General features: G+C 40.2%; 1 protein-coding gene across 1 annotated transcript in view; it reads left to right on the forward strand.

The window, feature by feature from the left end:
* The first annotated feature begins 232 nt into the window (after positions 1–232).
* The window catches only part of tmem132e (transmembrane protein 132E), an 803754-nt gene continuing 778658 nt past the window's right edge, over positions 233–25328 (forward strand). The window contains exon 1 of the mRNA XM_041801770.1: positions 233–1009. Coding sequence (XP_041657704.1) covers positions 949–1009 — 61 coding nt within the window. The 5' untranslated portion in view covers positions 233–948. The remainder of the gene's footprint in view (positions 1010–25328) is intronic.

The following is a 25328-nucleotide window of genomic DNA, read 5'->3' on the forward strand; positions in this document are numbered from 1 at the left end:
TGACATGGCAAAGTGAAGCGGAATAAGAATCTGCCTGGAGTTTTCTGGATATTTCTGCTCTTTTGCTGCTCGCTGGTGATTCCCGGCTGAGGGACTATTTCTGCACGCTGCGGTAGGTGAACTACTGGAAACCTGAGGGGAAAGAAAGCGCGGCTGTGTTTTCTAGCAGCTCACCGGGACCTTTCCTGGCATGTTTCACCGTTCCCAGCCCAAAATGTTCCCCACTGTCAGCTGTGGATTTTAAATGAAACCAGAGAAGTCAGTGACAGCTGAAGCAGCGCGGTGCAGATCCGCCGGATGCCTCCTTTACTGCCCTTCTCTCCATCCATGTCTCCATTTACGCAAGGAATCTGATTTCTGAATTCGTAATTGGAGTGAAACACATGCTAAATCTACTGGTGTTTCTGCTTTGCGTGATATCTGAACCAGTCTAGCTCTGTTTTGGGGGTAAAGGCACGCAGGATTCGTGTGTTTTCAGCCAGGACGCGCGTCATCTCTCCACTGATGCCCATTGATTTATGATTTTTGGGGGCTTATTTCGGGCTTCGCGCACGGACTTGGATGCGTTTCAGGGAACGCTGGGCTTCTCTGCCTCCTCAGCTGGACAATCTGGAGCTGGATACTTGTGACTTTCTTCCCCCATGTGGAAAAACGCTGTGTTTTACATAGAGAAGACGCGGTTTGGCCGTGCCTTTGGATTGTTGCGCTTAAAAAGACAATAAAGACTGCAGCTGGACTAAAAATTTCTTCTCTGAGACATCGCACATTTTGTCCCATACGTATTCGTTCGCACAGAGCTACATCTATTGCGCATTATCCAACTTAAGATCCTCGGACAGAACTGCAACAGCATCGTGTGGAGGCTACCACCTGCACAGAGATTTATTTCTCCAACATCAGCTACTGGAACAACTGGGATTTAAACATCCTACTGCTGGGATTTCTACCATGTCAGGTGCACGGGATTGCAGATGGACTCTCCTCATCTGTGTGGCGGCGCTTTCATATGGTGAGTGAGTCCTCCTAACCTCCCACATTGCCCCCCTCCTCCCTCCCTCTTTCCACCCTTTTGCTCCAACAGGCTTTCAGGAGCAAAATTGTGTTGCATGGAAAAGTGATGTTGCCAGATTTCTGCAACATGCATCCGCAGAGGTGTCTACATTATAATGTTGGTCATATTTTTGGATGATGGACAAACACACTAACACTAACATCCATAATCCCGTAGGACAGTCTCTAATAGAACCCCAAGGAGTGTTATGGTACTTCTTTGAGGTTACTTTAAGTTCAACACTGCATGCATACTTTGGAATTATACAGGAATGATATTAAAAATAATAAAAAACACAACTTTTAAGGCACAATTTAATACCCAAGCTTTCTTCACAAAGGCAGAAACATGATTAGGTTTCAAAATTACCAAGATATAGGGGTGTCAATGACTAAGGAATATGATTGGTCAGATTTCACAGATAGCTGACTGATCATAGATCATCTTAATATTGTCATTTGGGCTAATCTATCCATATTCTCATTTGCATCATAAGAGATAAACCCCAAAATTTAAATAAGTGTCCTCTAGACTCAGAATAAGATTTTATCTTTTATCTTGACTTGATCCATCCTCCTTCTCACTCATTATGTCTGCACCATGCTGATCTTAAAACCATATTTACATACCCATTTACAGCACAGAAAGCTTATCCTAATGAAAAGGAAACTAGAGAAGCCAGGTTTGATTTATCTGTCTATATTGTAGGGGTTTCAAAATCTCACTTACTGTATGTATTATAACAAACAAAATATACTTATAGCCTGGAAAACACTACAAGATAAATGTAACAATTTTGGTCTAATTTCCTCTTCCAGTGATAGTCAGCAAAAGCCCGGTTATCGTATTGTTGATAGATTTTCCTGTGGAGTGTCCAGAGTGATTTTTCCCTCTCAGTGTTCAGAAGATGATCAGAGTCACTCCAACCAGGGATCATAAAAGTCAAACATGTTCAATATTTATCAGGGGTTGACTGCGATGGGGTTTTCAGGGCCAGTAAAGATTATTAATAGTTCATGAGAACTTTAACCAACATCTAGGACTGATATGCATTTATTATAATGTGCAAAATGCACTTAGTGTTGCAAAAGTAAAATTGCACAATCCCAAAAGTTAGAAAAATAAACAATTTAGCCCTAGCTCTATCAGCATGAGAAATGGTACAGAACAGCAGGAAAGCAGGAAGTGATGCAGTAAGCTCACTGCATCAGTGGCATCTAGGCATCAGTGCTGATTGGCTAGAACTCATGTGACATCTGACCGATCAGATTGTGTTCTATACATGACATCTACTGAGACTGTGGAGAGTGAAAACAAGTGTGTCAAGTTAGCACACTTTTTGATTAATTACTTTATCTATTATTGTTAGAATAAAACGCTTGTATGGATAATCTGCAAATGCCAAGTATTGGCCTCAATAATCGGTTAGGCTAATAGTTGGTCAGCCCCTAATGTTTTGTGTGAAGAACACCAAGGACAGGTGAGCAGGCGTGAGCAGGACGGTGACGTGGAATAGAGCAATAGCTGATCAGGGATCAAGCTGACCAAAAGGAGGAAGCACAACAAACACAGCCATGGCAATGGTAGTAAAGATGAAGCATGAAGCTAGATGGATGTCAGGAATGGAGGACCAAATTGTTGTTCTGTGGCAGTAACACAAGTGTTGTTAAACGTTGACTGTAAATCATACTGCAGTCAAGCTGACAAGGAGAGGAGCTTGACTCAGAATGTATTGCAGTGTGGCTCATAGCTTGCAACATTTAACATGTTGACTGCAAAGTGCCTTTTGACCACGCAAGATGTGGAGTTTCAAGAGTGGAGACTCCACACACTAAAAGACCAAAACAGTGAAATCCGCCATTATGTGTTTCCATGTGTCAGCATTATATATTGTACTACTGGGTTACTGACACAGTAATGTGTTCCCTGCTGAAATGATAGAGCTCGTTTAGATTGATTTATATGGAGACTGGAGAGTGAGAACAGAGCCAAAGGGGAAGACCCACCTCACAGGGGAGGCAAAGTTTTGTCATTTTTAATTAATTGATGTAATTTATTGGCTATTGATAGAATAAACCGTGGGTGCAATTAATTGTCCACATCCTGAATATTGGCCCTGATAATCTGCCATAATGATAAACAGTCGACCCATGCTAAATTACAAACAGAAACAAACTACAAAATGACAAAACTAACATGACGCAACTGTCAGTCAACATCAAACTAATTGGCATGTATTTACACTGTAAAATAAGTATTTTAATAACAATAGGCCTAATCTCTTCAAGTTATTGCAAATCTCTTTATGCTGTAAGCAAAAGAGATATCGTAGTTAAGGGATTCCTTCATATTAACGTGCACAGAGCAATTGCAACTCAAGGCAGAATGAAAAGCATGGTAACATGAAGGTTCATCCAAAAAGAAATACATCAAACTACTCATAAATAATGAAGAAAAACTGCATGATGTGGTTTATGTCTAATGATGCAAAGGAGATGAATTAAAAATGCATACATTGTTTTGAGAATTGCATCACTGAATGTTGAGAAGTTGATATTTGTAGTCTTTGAGTACAGGCTAATCTATGTAAAACAGACATTAAACACCCCCATATAGCTGGAATGGAATGTTCCAGGTGCTGGACTATGAGATTGGAAGTCCTTTAAACGAAATGTTGAAATTGGGGTCACCCCTATAATTAACCATAGGCAAATTGGAGACATGAAATATTCAAAACAGAAATAAAATGCAATTAAAAGAACAATAAATGACACAAGATAGAGATGCTCAAAGTGCATTAATGTGACAAAGCTCAAACTCACAATCCAGCACCACAGGCACAAGAAGCTTTTTTTTCTGCGTGGGACAGATAAGATAGGAGCGGAAACACTCATCTTACATCACGTCACAGCTGCTCACTTGTTAGAACGACAGACAGACTTACAGCATATTACACAACTGTCTACCATCTCCTCTGGCTTTCTTCTTCTTCTCTGTGTATATGTGTGTGTGCAAAGTCGCCTCTTACACAACAGATAATGCCACACTTTGTCCTACATGGAGTGACGTGTGCGCGCCAAAGTGTACGGAATCCAAATCAAACATGCCAAAGATGATTTTCTGACATGTCCTGGTGATCTGGTTGGACTCTGAGATGATAATCCTGCTTTAATATAAAAACTCCTTTTTAGTGGTGCAGCAGCGTATCAACTCTGTTTCCAGATGAAAGCACTCTGTGACATTGCAAAGCTTTGGATAGAGGGGTGCTTCAGATTTTTTGACGTGGGGTTGTATAAGGCACTTGTCAATGAACAATGTATTACCTGAAGCAAACGCCAGTTAGTTTAGCAGCTGATTGTAGCAGCACACAGGTATCTACATGGAGCTGAGCTAAAACATATTCTAGCAACTTAAAAATGTCTCCTAAAGGAAGCCTGAGGCAGATTCTTAAAGTTGATCTTAAACTGCTGAATTGTGTTCTTAATCTAATGAATGCCATGACCTTGTAAGCTGGAAGCTTGTGCATGATTTTAGAGGTACCACAGAGAAACACCTCTTTAATGCCCATATAAGGACATGAGACAGGGTCGTGGGCACATGCTAGAGTCACACAAGGTCTTGGTGCCGGTGCTCAGTTGGTGGAGCAGGCGCTCATGTGCAGGGGCAGCAGTCCAAGGTGCGTTGAGTCCTGATCCTAGTGCTGTTTAGTGCATGTCTTCCTCTGCTCTCTCGTTTTCATTTAAAATTTACTTTTTCATTCAGCAAATGCTTCTGTCCAAAGTCTTGCACATCTGACTGTAAGTGTAGTACAAGGAAGGAACCAGACAAACAAAATTAGATGCAACAGCTTGAAGTCCAATTGGACACAGGTGCTGCAATAAAGTGTGGAGGCAATGCACAGGGTTCAGTTAATCCAGTGGAATTATAAAAAATTTGTCCCCAGGGGGCAATTCACAGCACTTACAGGAGCAGCATTAGAAAAAGCAAAGAGAAGAAGTCAACAAAATATCAAAATAGCAAATTTAAACATATAAACTTAAAACAAAAAATTAGGCAATATGTGTTTGGTTCATTTTTTCTTTGTTGTAACAGTGCTTCTTGGTAATAAATCTTATATCGTTGGAAAGCCTGTTTATTCCCCTTTTAAATGATGCCACATTTGTAAGGATCATGCATTTGTTGGATGAGCAGCAGAGCTGAGTATGTGGGTTGCGCCCATGAAAAATGTGCCAGATCTTCTCTGCCAATGCCAAACAGCTTATTTTGCTGTTGCTATTGACTCTTGTTTTGAGCTTCTGGTACCCCCAGGTGCTGCCAGTCAGGTGCCTGATTGGCAGCACCTGTGAGCATGGGCCCTGCTACAGTGGTCAGTAGATGTCTGCTTCAAGAATCGGCATGCCATGTTTGACTGATCTGGATAGGGCCTCGGTTGGGCAACTTCAAGCTGGTGTTACGCAAAACCAAGTTGCGGCATTGTTTGGAGTGAACCCTAGTACCATCTCCAAACTGAAGGCCAAGTTCCATATAACAGAGAATGTCAGAGACAGGCCGTGAAGTGGGTGTCCCAAGAAGACAACACCCCAATAATACTGTTTTCTCACCCTGTCAGCAAGAACTCTATCCTCCAAGATGACAACGCTCAACCCCACAGAGCGGGGTTTATCAGAGACTACCTCCAGAATTTGGGAGAGGAGAGGATGGACTGGCCTGCTAGCAGTCCTGACCTTAACCCCATTGAACACTTGTGGGATCAGCTTGGATGTGCTGTCCATGCCAGAGTGACCAACACAACCACGTTGGCTGACTTGCGACAAATGCTGGTTGAAGAATGGGATGCCATCCCACAGCAGTGTGTGACCAGGCTGGTGACCAGCATGAGGAGGAGGAGCAAGGCTGTAGTGGCTGTGTATGGTTCTTCCACACACTACTGAGGCCCCTGTTTGTTAAATAAATTGTTAAATTGTCAATATGTCTTGTTTCTTCAAACTTCAGTCATCCAGTTTACCAAACACCAAACAAGAGTCAGTGGCAGAATCAGCTGTTTGGCATTGGCAGAGAAGATTTAGCACATTTTTCATGGGAGCAACCCACATATTCAGCTCTGCTGCTCATCCCACAAATGCATGATCCTTACAAATGTGGCATCATTTAAAAGGGGAATAAACAGGCTTTCCAATGGTATAAAATATATTGCCCAGAAGCAGTTGTTACAACAAAGAAATAATGTACCAAACATATATTGCCTTACTTTTTGTTGTAAGTTTGTAAAGAAAAGAGAAGGTTTTAAATCATACATAAAGTATATGTCTATATACAAATTGTACACTATAATAGTTGATTTTTAAATATAGGTCTTAAATATTGACATCAACGGCATCAAAATATATGAAACAAGTTGTAGTAAGAATGGTTGTAGTGCAAAGAGACAAAGAATTCAACTGGGTGTATAGAAGCATGTTTCAAAATAAGTAACAAATCATCCCCATAATGACAACTGAGTGGCATCATTACCATTATTGCCACTGTCATCAGCATTATTACCTTCAGTATCAAGTATTTTGTTGTGTCAGAGGTATATCACAGTGAATTGTGACTGTGTGTATTTTATTGTAATAGTGGTATTTTTTATGTCATTGGTATTTCATTGTGACCTTGGGTACTGCGTGTGACATTGGTATTCATTTTATTGTCGACATTTGTACCTGATACTAACTTGCCCATCCCTTTTTCATTAGTATCTCATTGCATTTATATTCCTGTACAATTTGTATGTCTTAACTTGTTTTGGTTTCTACTCGGTTGTCACGAACCAGTGATTATGTGCTTTCTTCAGGCATTTTGCCATCTTGCACCAGGGGAATGTGCAATACATTTTTCAAACTGTTTACCACATTGAAGCCAGTGCAGTATCACAGGGCAGGTGCAATACAATATTCCACCTGTAAGTCTCTCTTATTCTGGGTCAGTATGGACCACTGTCTGTCTGTGTACTGCCTGTTTATTTTTGTGATGAATGTATTAATTTTGAGCAGCACTGCACTTATGTCCATGACAAATTTCCCCCCGGGGACAATAAAGTTTATCTTATCTTATCTTATCTTATCTTATCTTATCTTATCTTATCTTAATCTACCTTGCCCACAAAATCTGAATAAAGTGTCTCTATGGACCAAATGTGATTGGATTACTCATTCTACCACTGGGGAGTTGGGACCACAGAGGACAGGAGTCCCCTTATTTCCTGTCTCTCTTCAGCTGTCCTGACAAGCAGAGGCAAAAAGCCCCAAAAATAATCTTAAAAAAGTCACCCTTGATCAAACAGGAGAAGTCAGAAATGTGCAAATTGAAATCTAAAAACGCTTATGCATTGGATTTCAGGTATGAAAATACTTTAAAAGTTGTAAAGTGGATGAAATGATGCTTGAAATGAAACCCAAACAGGTTGATTTATTACTAAATAAGATTTAGTAGCTCTAGAAGTGGATATTAAATATGCACTGCAAATGGACACATTGGATGATATCACTAGTTGATCTTCATCTTCATTATCATGAAGATGAAGATGACCATTTTTTGTATGGGGCTTTTTCACTCCTGGTGATACGCCTGGAGATGGCTGGTGGTTTTCAGGCCCTATGGACATCCACAGCATGACTGTAGCCCAGGCTGTGCTTACTCGCAAGGGCTGGGCAATTAATTGCAAATGAGATTAAACCGCAATATGGCATGCTGCAATTTACAAATCGCAGGTGTTGCAATATTGCTTTAACTTGAAATATGTCAAAATACCAGCTTAATACATTGATTTTTGCAGCAGAAGAGATTTTATGCTGATGTTGCAAACACAAGAACCTTTTTTAGATGGTTTACAAACATTTGATTATATTATTATTATTTTCTCATTCCTCTTGTAATATGCATGGACATCCAGAAAATGACTGGGGTTGTGCCAACCCTTCTTCACATTTGATGGTGCCCTTACCCCCAATTTCCATAAACAGCGTGTGCGCCACGGAACACCGGCAAATCGTACTGCGGAGCACTTCGCTCTCTCTCTCTAGTCTATCAGAGCATGTCCACAGCTGAAGCTATAGACTGGCAGCGACGCGTGCCTAGACAGACACCTCGCTCCTCTTCGTTTCAGATATGCTGCAGGTCTATTTTCGGCGCCGGCACAGATCCTTTAAGCAAACATTGACCTTTTAACTTCCTAATGTGCTCACTAAATGGCGGAAGCAATAATATCATGGACTTATACCGCAAAGGCTGATAAATTAACCCCAATAGGTAAAATAGTCTGCTGACATACTATTCCTGGGTGAACTTGCAGTTCTCCTGTGATCTCTTCCTGCTGATCAGGACTGCGCGCCGCGGCGCTGCGCTCTAGACTTGTTTCCAGTGGGCGAGGTCGCTCTCCTTCAGTCGGAGCAAACCTGCGGTACTTCGGTGTGTGGCGCGCACGCTGTATATGGAAATCAGAGGTTAGATGGGCTTACTTGCCATTACACGCCTAAATTCAGCTTCATTTTTCTGTCAAAATTTTCTGCATAGTACTGTATGCATGCAGTTTGCTGATATGTTAACATGAATGAAGATGATAGAAGAGGAGCAGACTGTAAATTATGGACTACTGAATTGTAAAGAAGGAGGATATTTATACTTGCTATCGGTGAGTATCCAAATTTAAATCCTTGTAACTGGCCTGACAAAAAAATCAGACCATGGTTTTGAGGAGTCGGACACAGAATAATGCAAATTAACTTTCAGAACTTGTTTCACGGTTGTAGGCAACATGACATTTATTCAGTCATTTGAAATCCCTGCACTGATGCAGATGTTGTGAAATCAATGGGTAATTGTGTTTAATTATCCCGATCTCAATATCAATCAAAAAAGATCCTGATCCTGATTTGTGCCATTATTGAGCCGCCCTAAAAGAATGCAGCAGCCTGCAACACAGTCTAAGTAATAAAATATATATATATATATATCTGTATTAGTCAAATCACTGTAGAGGGTTTGGGGTGGCCAATCACATTTGGTCCAGCCCTATGTGAATCTCCATCTACAGATGATACTATTTTTAAGCACCTGTGCACTGCCAACAGGCAAAGTGAGCAGTAATAGCATACATTTTGCTTATTCATAAGGAGCCATATTTAAATTTTGAACCCAAGAAGGGATGAATCGAGCCTTTAGGACGGCTGTGCTGTAAAAAAGGGTCTATTTCCTCCATACTTGCTGCATAACCATCCTTTGCATCCGTATCATCTATCCTCTCCTACTCATTTTCTCTAAGTCTTGCCTCAATTTCATTACCACACAAAAGAAAACGCCTACGTGTGCACTAAAGAATATACTCTCCTTGATGGCTTCACTTCACCAAGGCTGCGAGTGTACTGCACTGCTCTGCCTACACAAATCCCTGCGAACGCCTGTGGTCAGCGTTGCTTAGCGCAGGGATACCCACCTTCCTGGACAATGGAGGCGCTGCTGTCAGAAGTAATTGCAGTAACAGATTTGGCGCATGGCCTGCTGCCTCCGAGGAGGGTTTCATAGGCTCTTGGCCTCAGAGACCTCAAGTTCCACACAAACTCCAGCTCATGCACACACATTGGAGCCTTGCTGCACTCCCCCCAGCAATTTTAAGCACTCTCTCCTTGTCACACTCATATGCTAAGTAAACAAATTTGTAAGAATACCTCAGGAGGAAAGCAGTGGACTTGCTGGATGAAGAGCTAAGCAGACAAATCCCCAGGTGTGAAACAGCAGTATCATGTGCTTTAAGAGTGCTCAGGGCAAACTTCAGTGCTCTAATGAATCTATTATTTCTCACTCTTATCCCCTAAGATTTATATTTTTATATGTATCAGCCATCATGCTTAGAAGCTAACGATTTAGTTTCTGCAGGGTTGATTATAAAAAAGCCTCACAGGGATTATTATCAAGATAATGTGGAAATATACCTACTCCTCCACTTTGACTGTGAAGGTTTTTTCATACTCAAAGGGAAATTCACCTTTTCCCTTTTTTCTTTCTTTTATCCATCCATCCTCCTCCGCACAGAGGTCAGAGGTCACGTGCAGAGCAGCATTCCTGAAGCTGATGGGGATTAAGATTTTCAAGGACACTTCAGTTCAGCATAAGAGCGTTTGGAGATGAGTTTTCTGGTTAATCACTGAGCTCTGATGTTTCTCACACTTCAAAATAAAAAATAGCCTGGGTGTCATTGAACTAAGGATACTCAAGTTTTCAGTACTTACATAATACCACATGTATTCAAACAAGACAATCTCCATTATTGTAAGTTCAAGAGCAACACAGATTGAAAAAAATAAAGAAGGTCATTCATATTTTCACTTCAATACTGCCACAGGAGAGAGAAAAATGAGCAAATGCCTCCTTAAATTCACAGCCTTATTCAGCTGAATTATGGGTGATAATATTGTCCAAATTGTACAAAAACACAAGCAGTTTTTCTCAAATAAAACATTCCCGATGTATTTGTACAATTCAATGTGTGGAAGTTAGCCTGCAATTTTTGTTGTGGTTTTGTTAGGGTTGTGGGCTTTTTTCTGTTTTTGGCTGACTGCTGAATTCAGCCCTACAGATAGGTCTGTCTGTGACTGACTGACTGTCTGACTAAATGACTTTCAGAGCCTTACATGTGCTGTGGGCGGGGTTTAGCTGTACTCAAAGTAGGGGTGGGAGAAAAAATTGATACAGCATAGTATCACAGTATTTTGTCTGGTGATAAATCGTGTCGTCTCGTCCACCAAGTATTGATTTTTTTTCAAATTAATTGCTAATATGAACTGAAGTCTGTGATAATAGAAAAGTAAAATCAGTTTTTTGGACAACTGTATGTCCAGTGAGGTCGGCAGAGATGAGGGTCATAGAGTAGGAGAAGGTTAGTACAAAAAACATGGCAGCACCAGAGAAAGGACATTAGGAACACAAGCAGGGCACAAATGAGATGGACATGACAAATGAGGTTTGCAAGAAGTGCTACATGAAGATAAAATGCTGCAGAAATACGTCAAACATGAGGGCAAGGCTAATGCTAAATCAGCCAAACAGTTGAAAAAATGGTAGGGTATCGCAATACCCACTGCACTGCAAAATGTTTAAAATCTCAATAATATTGAATCGTGACCCAAGTGTCATGATAATGTCGTATCATGGGGCCACTAGTGATTCCCACCCCTAACTCAAAGCCGTTGGTAATGGCTGCCTCTTGACCTCGGATGAAGCTTTAGCATTGTGTGGGTTTTACTAGATCTGCACCATGTTTCTGTTTGAAATGAAGAATAAAAAACACTCTAAAAGCTTTTCGTGATGTAAACTACGTTTTCGCTTCACTGTAGACCTGCTTCGGGGTGAGTATGTGATAGCTAAAGAGTTAGTTGTTGTGTGACTGTTTGTATACAATGGCTGCTAGTTGAGTGATTAGCTTGGACTTAGCCACAGCTGCGTTTTTGTCAGAAATGGACAAGTGTCCTTTTTTTTTTTTTAAAAAGGGCAGAGAGCGACACTGAAAGCTTTTCATGATATAAAAGATGTTTTTTCTCTTCTCCCGGTCTGCTTCAGCATGGGTTTGTGATCATTACGAGTGGGGTTTGCCTGTGTATCCAGGGGCTGCTGCTGCAGTAGCTCAGATGTAGCTGTTGGTAGCAGTAGTTTAATCAGAACTGGACTGCATTTCTTTTTAAAACAAGAGCATACTAATAGCTTGTCTTGGCAGAAAAGATGTTTTGGCACGTCTTTAGAGCGGCCTAGGCATCAAGTTTATTCACAGAGAAACTCCACCATTAAAAATTTACAGCAGCGTCAGCTTGCCAGCAGTAGTGCATGTGTGTAATGTCATATGTCGCTCTGATTGTCCCGTAATAAAATTGAAAGACAGAACGTTCCTTCAATTACCTTTCAAGCATAATTGCACACCAAAAAACAGTCACTCTACCAGAACACACAATTCAGTCAGGCATTTCAACAGGCCTCCCAAATAGCTGTGGTCAGCCATATAATAGGTTTTAACCTTGTCTTTGTTCATGCCCATTACTTCCAGTCAGCCTTTCCCAAACTTGAGAAAGCTGCTGCCAAATTTGAGACCTGAAAATCATCTGGGGCCCACCAAAAACCCTTTGTTATGACCATAACATTAGAATTAAATATGTACCTTTTATTTATTTATTCTTTATGTTTCATAAACAGAGAATTTAATGTAAATGCTTGGCTTTTTAGATATCTTGAAATAACCTCTTGCAACCCACCTGCTGTGCCTCTGGGGCCAACAATACTTTAAAAGAATCTTGTCATCTCATTCATCATTTATTAGAGTTAGCTTCAAGCACCGGCTGTTGACAGACATTTGAATGATACCCAGCAGTAGGGCTGAAAGGTACTGAAAAAAAACCCATTGTGATAGATTTTCTTTCTCTGATTTATCTTGCAGTTTATTTAAATTCCAAAAAGAAAATAACAGATAAATTGAGTCCCTTTTCTATACATTTATTAAATTTGATTTTTTTTTCTCTTATTGGGCCTTTTTGTCATTTCGAGATTTGGAATATGCAGCTCTGAGACAGACAAACAGGCAGAGGATGAGAACAGACAGAGCAGGTAGACAGAGCGATTCAGTTCTTCATCAACTTTACAAATAAACTCAAGACTGTGTTCCTTAAATGTCATCAACCATTTCTAATGTCATTCAGAGTTATATAAGCTGACATAAAAAGGCCAAAGAACTGATGGTTTAACAAATGCTTACAGGGCTGAGCTGCTGTGCCTGCAGCATACACATTTAAGCTATAATAGAACAATTGACACGTCTGTGTCGCAAGCGGTCTGTTTATCTGCATGCACCGGGATGAGGTGTCATTTGTAGCAGCAATCCACACACCTAGGATCAACCTCTTGTAACATAGCGCCTGCCTGAAGGGTTATACTGGTATAGTGACAGCAGCGTACCCTGTACCCTGGTGTAAGAGACCAGCACAGAGCTCATTTCTCTGGCTTCTGATGGTGATTTTAGGCAGACTTGAAGGAAAATGTTCGATTTTGGCTTCAATCCAAAAGCACAGGAGCTGTGATGCAAAACAGACCACCTGACCTTCACACGTCCGTGTTTTGTGACTATTTCGTATGTGCATATCACCATTGTGATAGAAATATGATGTATCATTCAGCCCTACTCAGCAGAATACTTTCTTGACTCATCGTCATTGATGTGTGTTGATCTGAGTCACCAGAGAAGTTTGCAAAGCACCACTGAAGAGATTTGGCCTGTGACTGAGCTTAAACAAGAAATAGTTTCGAAGAAACTATTTTTTGTGTGTGCTTTTTTTGGTCCCCAGGGTGTGCTTGTTCAGGAGGGGAGACCTCTATGATGATTTGTCTCATATGTAAAGCTCAGTGAACGATGAAGGGTCATTTAAGTATTGGCTTGTAAAACTTTACAGCCTGTCTCACTGTGGCAGCCTAAAAAAATAAACCCATAAAGGAGGTGTCCTAGAAAGTACAAGGGCTGGAAATAAACTTTTTTACCTATCTGCCACTTTGGCTGGTTGATTCAAAATTCTACAAGCCTCTACATTGTAAAAAGCAGCAAAATGTAATGGGATGCAGTATAATAATCAAGGCTTACAGTAGGCCATAACAGTTTTAAAAATTGTTACGATACAGATTTTTACTGACTTTTTGATGTTATTCTGCCAATACTGATACTGACACAGATACTTTTGAAGAAAGAATAAAATAGTCAACTATCAATCTTTTAAAAGGGACACATTTCAGGCAAATAAAAGGATGCAGGTCATTCAGAAATGTATTTACTGCCATTGATATTAACTTAACAACTTCAATTTTAATTTACTTCAATTTAAAAACTTCAATTGCATTAAAATGTTTGTGCAAACAGATAAAAAATAAAAGTAGATGAAATGAAATAATTATAACACAAATAAAAAACAAAATTAAAATATGTACAATGTAAAACTACCCCTTTTCTAAATTTTCTGATAGGGTAAATTTGAGAATTTAAGAAATACGAGCCACTAAATATTTTCATAGAACTATTTATCTTTTGATCCTTCTATTTGTTTTTTATACATTTTGTGCTTTCTTTTGTGCGTTATATTTTCTCACAATTTTGAAATTGGCTTGGAGGCCACATTGAGTGAGAAGGATGGCCGAGTTCATATTTGCGTGAGCGGAGTTGCAGAGATGTGTTACTTGTGTCTGATTGGTCTCCAAAGTCACGTGACCGGGACAAGCAGTGACAACAACACAGTCTGAAGAAGAGAGACAGGCAAGCACACAGGGAGAAGCGGTGGCAAGACATATTTAAAGTACTCATTTGGTTTCGATACTTCATAAAAGTAACTGATACCAAAAGAGTACTTTGTATGTAATAGTAGTTCCACCACTAGCTTACATAATCAATAATAGGCTACTTAGTAAAGGGCAATGTTTCAACTATTAACTAATCACAATCCCCTGAAGAAATATCAATATTTGGGGGATGGTGGGTGCTAATTCCTATCCTGTAAAGTATCATACATCAGATTGTATCACAGTAAGTACCTACATCTGCAACGACTGAAGCTCTTTTATCTTCACTCTGAATCTTTTGTGTTTTCCATTAATCTGTCAACTATTATCCCATGGAACTGGGACTGCTTGCATTTTAAATGTTTTGGATGATGGGACACCAAGTGACTGCACTGTAATACTTCCATTCATATTATGCATGAACAACACGTCTCCAGTGACGAGTGGATAACAAAACTCACATACAGTGCTGTGAAAAAGTCTGCCTCCTTTCTGGTTCCTGATTTTTGCGTATTTATCATACTTAAATGTTTTGAACCATCAAACCGATTTTGATATCTCACAAAGACAACCCAAGTAAATACAAAATGCTCTTTCTAAATGATGATTTTATTTATAAAGGGAAAAAAAAAATTCCAAACCTATCATCCAGGCCTGATTACTGCCAGATTTGTTGAATCAAGAAATCACTTCAATAGAATCAGACATAGTGAAGTAGGCTACAAGATCTTAGAAAGAAATGCATCATAACACAATACAAAGAAATTCAAGAACAAATGAGAAACAAAGTGACTGAAATCTAGCAGTCTGGAAGACTTTGGGTCTCCAACGAACCACAGTCAGAGCCATTATCCACAAATGGAGAAAACTTGGAACAGTGGTGAACCTTCCCGGGGGGGTGATCTGCCAACCAAAATTACTCCAAGAGTGCAACAATTAATCATCCAAGAGGTCACAAAAGAACCCAGAACCACACCCAAAGACCTGCAGGCCTCACTGGCCTCAGTTGAGGTCAGAGTTCACGACTCAACCATAAGAAAGACACTGGGCAAAATTGGCACTTATGGGAGGGTTCCAAGGTCAAAACCACTGCTGACAAAAAAGAACACGGCTCATCTCACATTTGCCAAAAAACATCTTGATGATCTCCAAGACTTTTGGAGAAATATTCTGTGGACTGACGAGACAAAAGTTGAACTTTTTGGAAGGTTTAAGTTCTGTTACATCTGGCGTAAAAATAATACAGCATTTGATAAAAAGAACATCATGCCAACAGTCAAACATGGTGGTGGCAGTGTGATGGTCTGGGGCTGCTTTGCTGCTTCAGGACCTGGACCACTTGCTGTGATTGATGGACCAATGAATTCTGCTGTCTACCAGAAAATCCTGGCCAACGTCCGGCCATCAGTTCATGCCCTCAGGCTCAAGCGCTCTTAGGTTATGCAGCAGTACAACGACCCAAAACATATCAGCAAGTCCACCTCTGAATGGCTCAAAAACACAAATTTAAGATTTTGGAGTGGCCAAGTTAAGGTCTGGACTTAAATCCAATTGAGATGTTGTAGTGTGACCTTAAACGAACAGTTCATGCTGGTAAACCCTCCAAAACAATTCTGTGAAGAAGAGTGGGCCAAAATTCCTCCACAGCGATGCGAAAGACATAACCCGTTATCGCAAACACTTGATTTCAGTTATTGCCGTTTCTAAGAGCTGGCTCTTAGAGGGGGAGCAGGACCCAGTTCCCATTTGAAAGATGTTTTTTTCTTTTTCTATTTTTGCTGTTTTAAAGACATAAAAAGTCCAAATGAGGCCAAATAAAGAACTGTTTGGGAGGCAAAAGACTGAGCTGAGACAAATAATCAAGCTTAGAGTGCTGTTAATCGCTTAACTAGTGAACTACTGCTGATCACGTGAGTTAATGGGGTGGTCTCATGCATATGAAGTCCCATCCTAGACCGCCTCCATCTGCAGTCTGATCTATTTAGAAGTGCAACTACACAAAGAATGAAGAATTACCTCTTGGTATCAGAATGCCCAAATTGGATATAAATCCTTTTTAATGCATTGTTTAAATGGGGATAAAGTCACTGATACGTTAGAAAACAGAGAAGATAGTTCATCCCTTTCCAAGAACATCTGCTGAAAACCTAAAATGTGCAACATTTTCCCCAGTAAAGGACTCAATACATCATTTTTTATCACATGGTTTGTGTTTAATGGATTTATCAATTAATTGAGTTGTCTGACCTTGTGGGAAACAACACTGGCAGTATTTCACAGCAGATTCATATGTTTAAAAGGTATTGAGGCAATTATCTTCTTTATAAATTGATCACGAGCCCTTGGTGGTTTACCAACCTTAGCTCGATAATTTCCTCGGGGAAATCTTGGAAATGACACGTTGAAAGAATATTGTGGTTAACTTGGACAGACGGCGCCTTGAATAGATTATGACGGGCGGTGTTAAATCGAACTCTAGGTGTGGTGAACGCATTGATTAAGTGCCTGTGATTACTGGGCGCTGCGTCTGCAGTCAGCTGCAGTCAGAACATGGCCTGCAGAGCTGTGTTTGCCCAGTCATGGTTTGCATGTAGTTGGCAGCTTTCCCAGCAGCAGCAGCAGCAGCGGGAGCCTCTTTCTCTGACAGTGGACAGAGAGCAGACAAAGCAGCAGTGTGACACAGCGGCTCTCATGTTCAAACCTAATTGATTCACATGTGGAGAGACGAAGCCTTCACTTTGTTGCTGTGTTTGGACAGAGGCTGCCCTACACACATTAGAAACCTCGCTGCCTTTCCATATGCATCAACACCCTGCGCCTGCAAATGAGTCAGTGCTACTGTTTAGTGATTCTGTGTTTGTTCTCTGCTGTTCTGATGTCAAGATGGCGCAGTTTTGTTGATGCACCTGCCACTTTTGTTTGTGTTCGCATCCATGAAGCATATGCCTTTTAGATTTAGCTAGCAGCTCTCCGTTAATGCGCTTTGTGGCGTTTTCTGTCAGCGTCAGATAATGATAAACCCATTTTAGTGTGGCCCCTTTTGCAACTTTTATTTATAATTTTTATGGCAGAGGGGCTCAAGGCTACAACAAATCTATGCTGTCTGAGCAGCAGGGCAACCACCTACTGGAAAACAGAGAAAAAGAGGCTGTTACTGGATAGACAGGTCCTTCTTTTTCCTTGCAGCCTTGTTCTGTAATTACACTCACAGGTGGGCCTGTCACTCTGATGTAATTGATTTTCTGTTTCTAATTGTTGGAGCTGAATTTCCTCATTGTAACACCGCTCTTTGAAATCTCTCTGAATCCCTCTGACGCTCTGAGCTGTAATTCTGCTCTCGCCTGGCCGTTGTGGAGTGAATTCTAAGGATGTTGTCCTTCATCAGCGCTGAAAGGAACCTTTTGTGATGCGCTGGTTTCCCTCAGACGTAGAGCGCTCTGCAAGTTCTCTACCAAAGGCTCCAGGGCTTGTTGGTAGTTCTCGCTGAAAGGAAAGCACTATCTGTTTACAATGCATTACCCCTTTTCCAAGCAGACCTTGTACTCAGAATCTCAAACATTTGAGTCATAAAAGCATCCTTCCTGTCTGACATGAATACTCCAAGACGACGTCAATTTACTGTGTTGAATATGTCTACTTGCTTTGCAATCTACTAAAAAGCTCCAACTCGACAGCAGGATGATTACGTACGCTAAATAAAGCATGCATTAAAGCTTCTCTTGTTGCCTGCAGACAACCATTTTTCCCTCCTGGTTTGCCTTTTATTTTCAAGTCTGTCAACAAGACGGTCTTTTATTCAACGCTTTCCCCTAAGATTGTTACATTTTCTATACTTTATCATTACCAAGTCTATACATTCTCTGTGGTTGATAGTATCTGAAAGTGCTAAAACTTGTAAACTAAAGTGTTCCAGATTCCAGAAACATTTCTTTGTTTTTTTCTACATTTATGATTTTTTATAACCTTGCAAAGCAGATGGATACGCCCATTTCCGTGTTTCTCACTGGTGAATCCACCTTGAAAAACGTGTCTGAACCGTTTGGGCCCGGTTAGAAAGTGACAGGACCAATCAGCAACGAAGGGCAGTACTTTCGGGTGTGGCAGAGTCATGACGTATGCAAGCAGCGACAAAAGGTGCAATTATGGCTGAAGACATTAGCGTGGATGCTGCTAACGCGCCAGTTTTATCAGAACTTGACGACATTTCTTCGTTAAAAGAAGAACAAAGAACAGCAGTGAGTTGTTTTCTTTTCAAAACCGACAAAAGTTGTGTACTGACATGTCTACACTCGCTATTGTTCGCGTTATGCAGTTCTCTATGGAGCTTACGCCTCCATAGGGGCGCTGCTCGCTATGTCACGTGTTCTGTTGCTCTGATTAGCCCATAAAGATGTGACAGAACGTTCATCCAATCGCCCTCCAAGTTTTTTTCAAAGGCTCTGCCCTTTCCCAAACGCTGGCTATGAGTGGTTTTCCAGATGGATGTGTGAAACAAATCCATCTGGCATGCCAGGTTAATTTTTTGACTCTGCAGTGTGAATTTCATTCAACCTCAGCCTCTATAGCCACATGTTTTAGGACTTCCATCCATCCATTTTTCTACACTGCTTATCCCGTTTGGGGTCCCAGGGTCTCAAGGCTATCTCAGGTGATACCTACAGCCAATTTAGAGCCAACCATTAACCTAACATGCATGTTTCTGTTGGTGTGAGGAAGCTGGAGTACTCGAAGAGAACCCATGCACACAGGGGAAGAACATGCAAATGAACCAGGAGCAGCTCTGACCCCTGTGCCGCTGTCAGCCCGACAGTATATTGAGTATATTGATGTCACATTTGAAGCAATCCATACATTATTTGCCAGTATCATTTTTAAAGGTTCACACATCCTAAACTGCCAATTTCAACGATTTGACTTAATAACAATCTTTACTAATTTAAGTGTTTACCTTCATAAAGGTTTTAAGGAGTTTTTTTTTTTTTTTTCCAAATAAGCTTTGAAAGAGCTGCAACTGGTCACTAAAGAGCCACATGCGGCTCGAGAGCTGTGGGTTGAGTATCACTGATCTAGACTTTCTGCTTTTATTTGAAAAACATAAGGAACTCTGGGTAAAATGACCATTATGAAATGGTCTTAATCACTGAAACGGGAACTTGTTCAGGACTGAGAGGGAAATAAGGGAGCTGCAAAAACACAAGGTTCAGATGACTTTTGACTTGTCCACTGAGCTGTCTGTGAGATTTTTAGGTGAAATGAGACTTAGTTTACATCACTGTCTGAGACAGTTGCCAAAGTGTGCTGAAAGGGACAATAAAGCTTGTGATTGATCAAAATAAAAATGTATGCAGTAATGATGGACCTTAATAGAGATTGATGCATTGATGCTGACACTTATAGTCAGAATGTTAGAAATAAGATATTTTTGCTGTGAATATGTCAGAATAATCTTAAAGCCATGGTTTTTATCTTAATCGATGCTAAATTCATTCATCAATATTTGCATGTCAGTTTTTATTCCAGATGCTTCCGCTGTTTATTTCTGAAAATTACACAGAGTCAGAACTTTTCTTCCTCCTACGTGATGGTTTTCAGAGTTAGGGTGCAATTATACGAAGAAAATGAGACTGCATTTTAGAACTGGGGCAATCAAGGTCCTTCATTACAGAAATATCGTGTTTTGCATAATACCACAACTAAAAAACTCAACCATGACCAGTAACCTAAGTGTGGGAGTACTTTAGACAGAGACCAACAATGTGGTACTCTGTAAACTCTGCAAACTTGAAATGGCATATCATTGAAGCTGGAGAACTTAATTCAAGAGAATAAAAATTAAGAGGCTTGATAGAATGACCCTGACTTCCTTCTTCACCAAAGAAGTCTGGATTTCAGGCATGCAAAGTTTTCTGGTTGCAGTGCATCTGTAGTCAGAGGGGATATGTATTTGCAGGTTTGTCTGTGTTGACCATAGAAACAAACAGGCAAAACCTAATGCACGTAAACATACAAGCTTCCATCAGAGGTAATTGGACAAGGATTTATTGATCTTAGTTAACAGATACCTGGATAAAAACGCAGCATACTCAAGGACGAAACAATACAATCTCATTTACAATCAAAATCACCATTTGTGCATGTGCAATAGTTGCATCGCAGAAAATCCATTTACAGTACATCACCATCATGAGAGCTGTGCATGCGGAGTCTCTGTGTCCCCCCTGCATGTAAAACACTCAGGCTACAGGCGACGGTGCTGCTGCAGTCACACACCCCAGCATGACGCTGATTGTTGACTCAACAACCACAGGTGTGCTCTGCAGTGAATGTTTGTCACAGGATGCTAAACATGGTGAGCTTTCCTTTAATTACAAGTTCCGCTCACAGGGCGGGTCATGAAGTCTAAATGTAACAGTAAACAGCGTTGAAAATGTTCACTTGATGTTGAAATAACACACAATAAAGAATCTGCATTTATCAAAATAAAAAAAGTCTGTTTTGCTGCTGATTATAGTTGAAATGTTTCAACTTTTGTGACGCATTTGCTGGGCATTATGTAACAAAGCTTGATAGCAATTAGTTTCCTTGACTGAAATGCAACAGAAATGAATGATCCTAGGTTTCAGTGTAGCTCAGTGGGTAGAGCAGACAGGCACCTATAAGCAGAGACTTTAGCTCTTGACGCACTTCTCAAGGGATCGATTCTCAGCACATAAGATAATACGATAAGATAAGATATTCTTTTGTTAGTCCCACAAGGGGGAAATTTCTATTTTTCCTGTCTCTCTTCAGTTTTACTATAAATTAAATGCAAAAAAAAAAAAGCTTGATCCCTGTTCCTGGAACTGTTGGACACATGTTGCTCTTCACAATCATAGCCTAAGCTTTGTTTGTTCTGGAGGGAGGAATTTGATGCAAGCCAATTGGGATTTCATGCACTGAGAAGAGGCTTCCACCTAGCTACTCTGACATAAACCCTGGATCAGTGTGGGGTTGCAGTGATGGCTTTCCTTCTTCCTTCTGGGAACCTTCAGTATGACGCAGATTTTTCATTGCCTTTCCCAGATCTGTGCCTTCTGTTCTGATGTTGAAGTTATTTATTTTTGCCCACTTTCTCACCCTTTTAAACTAATTTTTACCGGTTCTGTTTGCCACTCTTCAGCAATTCTGCGAAATTTTCACCAATTTTTTGCCTCATTTCACCCATTTTTGCCAATTAAAACCAAATTTGCACTTTAAATAACGTTTCTGTCATTTTTACCACTTTTTTAATCCCATTTTACCACCTATATTGACAAATTCTGCCAACTTTAAGGCCACTTCTGCTGATTTTTAAACAATTTTCTCTTCTTTTTCTGCCAATTTTTGCCACATTCCACTTTTTGTTGCCTCCTTTGAAATTTAACACCATTCCCCTTTTACCATGCCAATGTTCACCTCTATTAACCAATTTTTGGTACTTTCTAGGTCTCTTTAACCCTTTTTTTTTTTAAATAATTTCTGCCTATTTTTGGCCTCTATGAACCCATTTTGTCACTTCAAACACATTTTTAGCCAGTTTCTACTTTTATTAAAATCCCGTTTACCACCTTTTCTGACCGTTTTTGCCTGTTTTGTCCCCATTTGAAATTCCAATTATTGCATCTATTAACCCATTTTTTCACTTCTGGCAGTGTTAAACCAATTTTTACTGCTCTGTACCTATTTTTTGCCTCTATTAACACATTTTTGTCACTTTAAACAGATTTTTGCCATTTTTAGTCAATTTCTGCCACTACCAAAATCCAATTTAACACATTTTCTGCCCATTTTTGCCATTTTTAACCCATTTAATTCTGTTTTAAGAAAAAGCACTTACATTTTTTGTAAGGCTGTATACTACAGCATAAGGAAATACAAAATATATTTGTTGCTTTGATAAGAGGGTTTTTCCCAGGTAAAAAAGTCAAGTTACTACAGCTTAACTTTACTATGGACTGTGATTTTGCTGACCTCCATGGGCCCCCAGTTTGGCTGGCCCCAGAAAGCTTCCCCCTTACAGGGGGGTTTGGCCTCTAGTATCATTATGTTGATTCAATCATTTGGGAGTAAATACGAAAACTGTTTTCTGTTCCAGGCTCATATTGCTGAAATGATCTAGAGTGACTCATAAGAAAACTACAGGTGCTACTTCAGAGAATAATGACAAGGAAATGATGGTGATCACTGCATAGAAAAGGAAACCCTGGCTGAAAGTCTTTGAATGCTAACTGCTAGCTGCAGCAGAATTATTCAGAAATGGACTTCTCTTTCCAGAAGTGTACGTGTTTCTCCAACACTGGTATAAATCCTAACCTTGCAAAGCAGATGGATACGCCCATTTCCATGTTTCTCACTGGCGAATCCATCTTGCAAAGCTCCCATCTGAACTGTTTGGGCCCGGTTAGAAAGTGACAGGACCAATCAGCAACGAGGGGCAGTTCTTTTGGGCACGGTGGAGTTGTGACGTAAGGAAGCAGCAACCAGAGGCCGGTGCAGTTATGGTGGAAGAGATTAGTGTGGATGCTGTTAAAGCGCCAGTTTTATCAAAACTTGACGACATTTCTTCGTTAAAAGAAGAACAAAGAACAGCAGTGAGTTTTTGTCTTTTCAAGAACTGTCTATAGTTATATAGACATGTCTGTAGTCGCCGTGGTCCACATTATGCAGTTCTATATGGAGTTTATTCCTCGGTAGCACTGTGATGTATTTTTGTTGCTCTGATTGGCCCGTTGTGTGAGAGACACAATGTTCATACAATCACCCTCCGAGTTTTTCTCAAAGGCTCTGCCCTTTCCCAAACACTGTCTATTTGTGGTTTTCCAGACACATCCATCTGGCGTGTCAGGTTATATAAATCCATATTATTGACAAATAATCCTAAGAGCAGCAGATAGATTATTTATGTTAATCAAAGCTTCTCTTTGGCTTTCCATTCCTAAAAAGACAGTTTTAGTCATCATAGCCAAGATTGCGCGATCCTTTTTTATAATCTCTCCCTCATACCTGATAATTTCAGAGTGACGTACCCCATGATGTTAGCACAGAAGATGTTCAGAACTGCAAAGCATTTCTTGGTTCGGTGAAGTAGAAATGAAATCCAGGCGCTATTGCATGGCCATCTTGAAGTGCTATAACTATGCAGGGAAGCAATCTGTCTTCTACATAAGGCGATCACATATGTTTGCTACGAAATCAGCTTTTAATCAGAGCATTACACACACACTTCACATCTCCTTTGATTTAAAATAGCTGTCTTTACAGCCTTTGGAATTGTGAGTCAGACTTTGGAGCAGTTTTACGAGCTATATTCCTGATACTCTTAGAAGAAGAATACTTTATAAAGTGGATTTAGATGCACAAAAGAGCCTCTCACACTGACTGACTGAATTAAAGGGTGTAGTCACCGTGATGCCAACCGTCAGTTTGTCCACTGCCTTTTCTTTCCTTGAGTTTCATGACCTCGTGTTGGTTTTGCGCAGCCAGAAATGACCATATTTGGACGCGATAAGCGAAGGGTTGGAAAAGACTTAGCCTAACAATCTGCCTGTGGCCAATTCATTAGCTGGTCAATGAGCTCCTTAACCACTGTTTCCTGCAGTGAGATTAAATTTGACCTTGTGGAAGTTGTGGAGACACCTCTTGCTTGTCTCCTTCAAGAGAGTGACAGCTGAAAGACCAACGGGTAACTTAAAATAACTTCATTATTATGGTTCTCTCTGCAGGGAAGAGCCGACAGCAGTGGGCTTTATTTCATATGCGCACGCCTTCAGTCAGTGAAAGAGAAATGTTGAACAAAAAAAGCAAACAAGTGGAGTAAAACAAGCCCATTATACCTGCTGATTAGCTCTAACATATCACTGAATTGCTCATTTCACTCATGAAAAATCTGGAGCACAGACTTCTCAGACAGCCAGTTAGTACAACAAACAATTTGTCTCACATTTACCACCAATAACATGAGCACAATTGAGAGGAGAGGTTTAGAATAGAATGGGATAAAAAGACTTAATCTACTTTGGCATGCAAATTTGTTTTTGACTTGTTTGGGCAAAGATATGCCGTTCAGAACAAAAGTTGATAGATTCAAACAAGGTGGTGCATTTAAACCAGCAAACATGCATGATAAAACTAAAAAAATGCACATAATAAAAACTGATTAATAATAGAAGCAATAGATGACTTTAAAAAACATAAATTACCTGCTTTAAAATGTAGATTATGGAAAAAGTGCAATGAAAGCTCAATAAACACAGTTGCCAGCTGTGGTTTGCAGACTGTGTTGACTGTAGTAGCTCTAGTGACGCCTCATTGGCCAGTGCTTAAAAAATCAATACGGCAATATATTGGCACATGCACCTTACCAATAATTGTATGAATACAGATGTTACATAAATTGATATAGCAGTTAATGCTGTTCAAGCAGTTTTAAAATATACATCCTCTATTTGCAGTTAACAAAAACGCCAGCAGATGGCAGAAGTTGAAAAACTGCATGAGGCTCTTACCACCAAAACAGGGCTCACACCAGTAACGCAGATCATAGCATTTATCTACTACCAGCAGGACCAAAAGCAAAGATAATGGATTATTTCAGGTTCATTTGAACACCAGAAAGTCAGGAGTTGGACATGAGTCATGCAAGCTGTAAGAAGGTAAAACACTGCAGCAACACCAGTCTTCACCGACACACAAGACTGGGCTGATTAGCATTTAGCAACAACAGTATCACCCCTACCACCACTGAATTGCGCTGATGAGTCAAAATCTCCCTCAACTTCTAAATTGGATCAGGAGATCAGAAGCAGCACTTTATACTTTATTTTAGTGATGCATGCTCAGTTTTTTTTTGGCTGGTACAGATAATTTCCCTCTCCTGAGAGCCAATAGCTGGTAAGAACCTAATTTTTCAACTGTTGATTTTTGAAAG

The sequence above is a fragment of the Cheilinus undulatus genome, linkage group 12 (genome assembly GCF_018320785.1).
Source record: "Cheilinus undulatus linkage group 12, ASM1832078v1, whole genome shotgun sequence".
NCBI classification, from domain to species: domain Eukaryota; kingdom Metazoa; phylum Chordata; class Actinopteri; order Labriformes; family Labridae; genus Cheilinus; species Cheilinus undulatus.